Below are 8,210 nucleotides of genomic sequence, written 5' to 3'. Positions count from 1 at the left end.
AGTAAAAAGCAGGCGCAAGGCCCGGGTAACGCAGTGTCTACATGAGGCTTGACCCCACGGCGGAGGCTCCATCAGTGACCTGAAAGGCTGGCTGATACCAGGACTATGAGGCCGCCTCAGACAGCAGCCACAGGAACTGGCGGGTGGGCACAGCGCCTCCTGGCGGAGCTGCTGCAGGATGGCTACAGTAGGGGTTCATAGCTTCAGTCAAAATGGCGGCTCGGGGTCCGCGCTGTACTCAGGCGCGCGCACGCAGAAGGGAGCCGCCCCGGGTCCGCGCTCAGGTGGGGCAGCCGTGGGCGTGGTCTGCGCCTGCGCACTCGTCGCGGTTTCGCTGTCACTTCCGGCTGTTTGTCCGGGAAGCGGATTCGGTCGGAACGGAGCGCGCGGATCCCGGGAGCCGGCCCACCAGCTGCACAGGCCGCCAACATGGCCCGGGATTACGACCATCTGTTCAAGTTGCTGATTATCGGAGACAGCGGTGAGAGCGGCTTTCTAGGGTGGGAGGACTGGGTTGTTCAGGGAGAGGCCGATGTGGTCAGCACCGGGGACCCCGGGTGATTCTGCACCTGGGTGACTGGCTGCACATCCGGCCACTGCCCGCTCTGTGCCATGTAGGTGTGCGGGCACTGATCCACCAGGGACCGGTCTGTGCCACCCAGAGCTCGCCGCCCTGCCCATGATGGCAGATCAGAGCAGCAGTGCCCTGTGTGACCTGGTGGCCCTGGGCTGGGTCTCGCTGGCACAGGTACATGGCGGGGAACATCTGCCCATTGGTCTCCCGCTGTACGTTGGTAATGATGGTAGTAGGAACGGTATATACGGTGCACCCAGTCCGTGCTGTGGGATCTCATCGCCACCTATCTTGTGCTTGATTAGCCGTCAGTGATGCCACCGCTGCCCCCATATACACACACGGGTATTGCCTGCTTATGGACTTTGGTCTCAGACCCCTTAGCCTGGTTTTCCACATTTCTCTGTTTGTGGCATCCGTTCCCCCTGGCAGTGAGGCGGCAGCGCAGGGTTGTGTTATCCGCCAGCTCCCAGTCGACTAGACCCTACTAGTGCATGTTCATATTGGGCAGCTCATCCGCTACATGAATAAGCACCCAACTGCGGGTCACGTCTGCTGTGTGAATAAGCGCCCACCTGCGGGTCACGTCTGCTGTGTGAATAAGCGCCCACCTGCGGGTCACGTCTGCTGCGTGAATAAGCGCCCACCTGCGGGTCACGTCTGCTGCGTGAATAAGCGCCCACCTGCGGGTCACGTCTGCTGCGTGAATAAGCGCCCACCTGCGGGTCACATCTGCTGCGTGAATAAGCACCCACCTGCGGGTCACGTCTGCTGCGTGAATAAGCGCCCACCTGCGGGTCACGTCTGCTGCGTGAATAAGCGCCCACCTGCGGGTCACGTCTGCTGCGTGAATAAGCGCCCACCTGCGGGTCACGTCTGCTGCGTGAATAAGCGCCCACCTGCGGGTCACGTCTGCTGCGTGAATAAGCGCCCACCTGCGGGTCACGTCTGCTGCGTGAATAAGCGCCCACCTGCGGGTCACGTCTGCTGCGTGAATAAGCGCCCACCTGCGGGTCACGTCTGCTGCGTGAATAAGCGCCCACCTGCGGGTCACGTCTGCTGCGTGAATAAGCGCCCACCTGCGGGTCACGTCTGCTGCGTGAATAAGCGCCCACCTGCGGGTCACGTCTGCTGCGTGAATAAGCGCCCACCTGCGGGTCACGTCTGCTGCGTGAATAAGCGCCCACCTGCGGGTCACGTCTGCTGCGTGAATAAGCGCCCACCTGCGGGTCACGTCTGCTGCGTGAATAAGCGCCCACCTGCGGGTCACGTCTGCTGCGTGAATAAGCGCCCACCTGCGGGTCACGTCTGCTGCGTGAATAAGCGCCCACCTGCGGGTCACGTCTGCTGCGTGAATAAGCGCCCACCTGCGGGTCACGTCTGCTGCGGGAATAAGCGCCCACCTGCGGGTCACGTCTGCTGCGGGAATAAGCGCCCACCTGCGGGTCACGTCTGCTGCGGGAATAAGCGCCCACCTGCGGGTCACGTCTGCCGCGGGAATAAGCGCCCACCTGCGGGTCACGTCTGCCGCGGGAATAAGCGCCCACCTGCGGGTCACGTCTGCCGCGGGAATAAGCGCCCACCTGCGGGTCACGTCTGCCGCGGGAATAAGCGCCCACCTGCGGGTCACGTCTGCCGCGGGAATAAGCGCCCACCTGCGGGTCACGTCTGCCGCGGGAATAAGCGCCCACCTGCGGGTCACGTCTGCCGCGGGAATAAGCGCCCACCTGCGGGTCACGTCTGCCGCGGGAATAAGCGCCCACCTGCGGGTCACGTCTGCCGCGGGAATAAGCGCCCACCTGCGGGTCACGTCTGCCGCGGGAATAAGCGCCCACCTGCGGGTCACGTCTGCCGCGGGAATAAGCGCCCACCTGCGGGTCACGTCTGCCGCGGGAATAAGCGCCCACCTGCGGGTCACGTCTGCCGCGGGAATAAGCGCCCACCTGCGGGTCACGTCTGCCGCGGGAATAAGCGCCCACCTGCGGGTCACGTCTGCCGCGGGAATAAGCGCCCACCTGCGGGTCACGTCTGCCGCGGGAATAAGCGCCCACCTGCGGGTCACGTCCGCTGATTGTGGCGGGGACTAGGCCCAGGTTTAGTATGGCCGTCTAACTTTGTCTGGGCAAAGTAAGGGCCTCACATACACATTCCATCACTGGTTGTATGAGCGCTGTGGAGCCATTGTAATGTACTTATTCCTCCTTGTAGTTGATATCCCCGCCATACACGTTCTGTGACACCGGGGAGAACAGACCTCTTTCTGGGAATATTCATTCAATGAATGAATTCAGGATTTTCTTTGAATGAAAGATGTTTCCGCCAATAAGAAACATGAAATCCAATGTCCATGTTTGTCAGTCTGAATATGGAGTACAATGTCCGGACCCAGCAGTCTCATAGGCAGGTATTAGTGCGGATCAGTCCGGGCATTGCTGTCCCTATACCGACAGTGCCACACAAAATCCTGATTGGTGCCCGTACCCCTTAGATGGAAGGGCACATGGATCTGATGGGCTGCAATTGTTCCATCTGGAAATCAGCAGCACATTACACTAGTGCATTGTGGGTGGGATTCTTTACTGGGCAAAGCCTGCAGAGTTGGGATAGTTTCATTTCACACAAGTGTTTTTTTTAGAAAACACCACAACAGTTTTTGGAACAAGAGGAAGGAGAACTACACGTCCTTCCTTTACATTTTTCATTCCATTTGGCTCCACTCCTGATTTTGGAGCTAGAAACTGCTGAGTCCTGTAGGGATCTGTGCATAGTTTTTTTTCACACCAGTGATGTTCACACACTTGTGACATGATTGGGGCACACTGCCGGTCTGAGCGTGTGTTGGCATAATGCATAGTCTGCCTGACACTTAAGAAAAATGTTTGTTAAATGGGTAAAAGTGCTTGGAAAAAAAACCCTCTGTTCTAACGGAGGAGGGATCTGTAATTTTATGGATCGCTGCATGTTGCCCAGGTTACAGGTCACTGCTGCAATCTATCAGAGGTGGCCAGCTTCCTAGGTAAGGAGTGTGCACTTGCTAGTGAAGCTGGAAACCTGCTAGATCCGAGCAGCTTCAGTGCCCCTATGCCCCTCCGATGCTGCAGAGGCCGAGCTGCCGCTGCTGTAAAGATTGGAAAGAGCACAGTTCAGAATAGCCGCGAGACCCCGGCTCTGATATGAACTGTCAGTCTTCTGGAGTGGAGACCCCTGGCAAGAAACAAGACAGGAGGGTGTAGGGCAGTGCCTCCTGAAGACAGATGAGCACACACCTTAAAGGGAACCTTGCACCTCGTGTTTAGTTATTATACCGGCCCCAGTGTGCCGTTAGTGTGCGATGTGCAGCACTAACAAGTTTTTGCCAAAGAAAAGCTCCTAGTATTGGGTTTAAAAAAGCGTTTATATCATTAGGGGATCCTCTCACAGACCTTTTCTTTCAGTCATATGGGTGACTTTATCTTTTCAGTCACAGATCAGTGTCCTTTTGAAATTAGGCAAGCCCACAGCACTGAGATTGATTGCCACGACTGGTCCGACGTCATGGCAACTATGTAACAAATCCCGTGCGTGTGCACTGCCCATCTGCTGCCCGGGCATGCGCACACCTGACATGAAGCTGGGGCTGTTACCCAGAGGCAGTGCGCATGCCCGGGCAGCAGATGGGCAGTGCACACGCATGGGATTTGTTACATGGTTGCCATGAGTTAGTGGCTACATCACGTGTGAGGACGCACGCTCTGCGCGCCACTATGTCCCCTCCACTCTGTGCTCCCGGTGCATGCGCACATCTAACATGAAGCTGGGGCTGTTACCCAGAGGCAGTGCGCATTCCCAAGGAGCGGATGGGCAGTGTGTACTTGTGGGATTTGCTATGTGGTTGCCCTGATTTCGGGCCAGTCACGACAATCAGTCTCAGTGCTGCGGGCGTGCATAATTTCAAAAGTACAGTGACTGATCCGTGACTGAAAAGATAAAGTTGCCACCCCTATGACTGAAAGAAAAGGTCTGTGAAGGGATCCCCTAATGATGTAAGGCTGTTTGCCCACGATGCGTTTTTTAAGCGTTTCCACAGCGGCAATTACGCTGCAGAAACTCTTAAAAAAACGCTTGGTAGAAGGCCTGCAATGTTCCCCAATGATAATCCGCATGTGCTGTGCACATGCTGCGGAAATTTCCGCTGCGGATTATCATTGCGGAAAAATACGCAGCACTACCAATTATTTTGAGGAAGCGCTGCGTTTTCGCCGCCATTAACTTGCATTAGACCTCATGGATTACGCATCACTGCATCTGTACATGCGCATTCTATGCTTTTCAATGTGCGGATGGTACCCGGGTCTGGAGAAGAGGAGACTCTCCTCTGGACCCGGGTACCATAGAACCTGTAATAAATAAATAAATAAATAAATAAAAAATAAATATTATATTTACCTTCTGATGGCCCCCGGTGTCTTTGTCCTGGCTTGCCGGCAGATCAAGGACCTGCCATGACGTCATTTAGTCATGTGACGGGTCACGCGACCGCTGACGTCGGCAGGTCCTTTAGTCTACCACGAGCTGTCGGCAAGCCGAGACGCATTGAGTAAAGACACCGGGGGCCATCAGAAGGTAAGTATATATTTATTTTTTACCATTCTTTCGGTCACACTATATAAATCCATGCCGGTTGCATGGATTTATATAGTGTGACCAAGTTGTCAAGCACTTCCCAAGTGATGCTAAAATCGCTTGGAAAGCGCTCGACAACCCGCATGCGGAAATGCATGTGAAGAACGCTTCACTTCCGCTTGTCCCTGGCAGAAAAAAACACATTTAGGCTGCGTTCACACATTGCGTATTTTCGCGCGCTTTTTCAAGATACGCAATGTGCCTTGTGTCTGCCAGCAAAGTGAATGGGAAATTCACTTTGCCGTTCAGATACTGTGTGGTTTTACACAGTGCGAAAGCGCAGCTGCGTAAAGAATTGGCATGTCAATTCTTTACGCAGCTGCGTCCTGCGCTTTCTCTCTATTGTGCCCATTATAAGCGATGGAATTACGCAGCGGTGTTCACACACTGCGTAATTCCAGCGCTTTTTTATGGAGGCGCAGGAGAATCTATGGATACTCACCTATCCGATGGATGGGAGAGCCGTCCGGTCCGGTCCCGCCGCTTCCAGCATCTGCCGGAGAACCGTTCAGCTGACTGTAGCTTACCGGCTTCCGGTCAGCTGATTTACAAGCCGGTCACGTGACAGTCAGCTGATCGCTTCACGGCAGATGCTGGAAGCCGCGGGACCGGACCGGACGCCTCTCCCATCCATCGGATAGGTGAGTATCCATAGTTTTTTTCTTTTAAAGCAGTGTATGTACTGCAGCCAGAAGCTGTCTGTACATACACTGCTAGGGGGACACACAGACACGACACACAGACACATACATTACATTACATTACATACAGGTGTCCATGCTCCTCACACTTCATTTTCTCCTGCACCTTCGTAAAAAAACGCAGGAAAAAACGCAGTGTGTGAATGGAGGTGCTTTTTTTTTACCTGCGTAAAAAAACGCAGGTAAAAAAAGCAGGAAAATACGCGCGCGTAAAAAAACGCAGGGAAATACGCAATGTGTGAGCGCAGCCTTACAATCCGCATGGCATTTTTTCTGCCAGGGAGATGCAGAAACGCTCAAGAAAAAATCTGGATCATTTCCGCATCGTGGGCACATAGCCTAAAGGTGGTTTTTTTTGTATATATTACTGGGAGCTTTTCTGTGACAAAAACATGTTAGTGATGCACATTGCACACTAACCACACACTGGGGTTGGTATAATAGCTAAAAATAGGGTGACAGGTTCCCTTTTAAACTAGCAACTTTAAAGCGCTGTGCCTTTCTTAGTTTTTACAGGATGATTTTATTTTTTTTACTATGGGCCTAAGACATAACAGGCAGGTAAGTTGCTAACTACCTGCCTGATCTACCTGGCGCCGTCTGAGAGCAATCACAGACTGCTCCTACCAGCGATTCTACAGCTCCCCAGAATTGGGCTGCGGGGAGCCGACTGTCCATCAGCATGACATCGGCAGTCATGCCCCATCCGCAGAGCAGCGAGGAAGCAGCAGCTCCGTCTACATGTCAGCAGAGGCTGCAGGAGCCGTCTGTGACCCCGATCTGAGCCGGCATCGGGTAGAACAGTCATGTAGGTAGCAACTACCTGCCTGTTAGTTCTTGGGACCATAGTTAAAAAAAAAAAAAAAAATTGTCCCTGATAACCCCTATAAAGGGAACCTGTCACGTCCTAACTGCCCTCTTCACTGCCCCCATAGTGTTGTTAGTGATGCAATGTGCATCACTAACAACCTTTTTTTATTAAAATTGGTGCCGCTATAATGAGTTTATAACATTATATACACTTTGTCCTACATGCTGTATTCAGTCATAGGGGTGTGATTCTCACATAGTCAGGGGCGGGTGCAGCATTCACTCACTGCTGGTGCCGCCCATGTATTTGAATATTGCTTCTGGCAAGCGCTATTATAGTGTGGCGCATGAGCATTTGTACATGTCCGGCCCCTGGTCCCGTGCTGTGAGGCTGTGTGATTACCAGCTTCACTGCGCACGCGCTATGTTCACGCACGCGTGAGGAACATATCGCGTGCGCAGTGAAGCTGGTAATCACACAGCCTCACAGCGCGGGACCAGGGGCCGGTTCTGGTATTACCAGTCTGCAGTTCTACCTTGCTCAGACTGATGGCGCGCTTGTCTCGCACCTGGTGGTTGGCGCGCTTGTCTCGCGCCTGGTGGGTGGTGTGCGTCACCTTTGTTGGTCAGCCTACATTTGCATTGATTTCTGTTATAAATGGCGGGGACAATAGTGCAGCTTGTTTCTTCTTTCCTGGTAAAGTGCTGGATACCCAATGGACCATGTTATAGTCAGTAGGGTCCACTGAAAGCCTCTAGTGTCCATCATATGATGGATCTGTGGCTGGCTTATATTTCTTTCTCTTTCTATGATGAAACAGAGAAATGAAAGGCCAACCACAGATGTGAACTTTTTTTTTTTAACCCAGTAGTATCAGTTTTGAAATAAATTCCCAGGTAATAGCCATAACAGCATGTGTGCCCTAGCTTTAGCGGTGTATTGGGCTTTGTCCTATTGCTTGTCACAAGCCTTTTTACATGCTGATATTTTCACTTTGATTTTGTCTAGTGATCCGATGGTTATTGTATGATCAATTTTCTTTTTCATTGGCAGCATAAAATTTCTTCAAAACTACACTTTAAAGGGGTTTACCATTTTTTAGAAAAGTGGACCCCAAGCATTGCCTGTCATGTAAAATGACAAAATCGGTGGTGATGTAAGCTGTTGATGGGAGCAGCAGCCAAAATACTTAAGCCCTGATTTATCAAGACCGGTGATTTTTCTCGCTGGGGTGTGGTGGAGGCAGACGCTCCTGACTTGTGTAGAGGCGCACGCCTCTTGATGAAGATGCAGTGTGTGACTGGTGGTGTGCGCCTCCATGGTACCGGAGTGAGATTTCTGGCATATAGAGCGCCACAGCTGGTCATGAATTAGACTAGCTATGGCATCATGCCCCTGCCGCGCCCGCGTAGTGTGTTTTCTAATGACTCTTCTAATGGGCGCTGTAGATAGCAGTGTCTGA

At 53.0% G+C, this 8,210-nt stretch overlaps 1 protein-coding gene across 1 annotated transcript in view; it reads left to right on the top strand.

Moving 5' to 3' along the window:
* Nucleotides 1-297: 297 nt before the first annotated feature.
* Nucleotides 298-8,210, top strand: part of RAB35 (RAB35, member RAS oncogene family) — a 32,327-nt gene continuing 24,414 nt past the window's right edge. Inside the window, exon 1 of the mRNA XM_073673388.1 lies at nucleotides 298-481. Coding sequence (XP_073529489.1) covers nucleotides 430-481 — 52 coding nt within the window. The 5' untranslated portion in view covers nucleotides 298-429. The remainder of the gene's footprint in view (nucleotides 482-8,210) is intronic.

The sequence above is a fragment of the Phyllobates terribilis genome, unplaced genomic scaffold, assembly GCF_046119375.1.
Source record: "Phyllobates terribilis strain yellow unplaced genomic scaffold, ASM4611937v1 Scaffold_1__5_contigs__length_1240528914, whole genome shotgun sequence".
Classification (NCBI taxonomy): domain Eukaryota; kingdom Metazoa; phylum Chordata; class Amphibia; order Anura; family Dendrobatidae; genus Phyllobates; species Phyllobates terribilis.
Note: the sequence above shows the minus strand (reverse complement) of the source record. Positions and strands in the feature narration are given on the sequence as shown.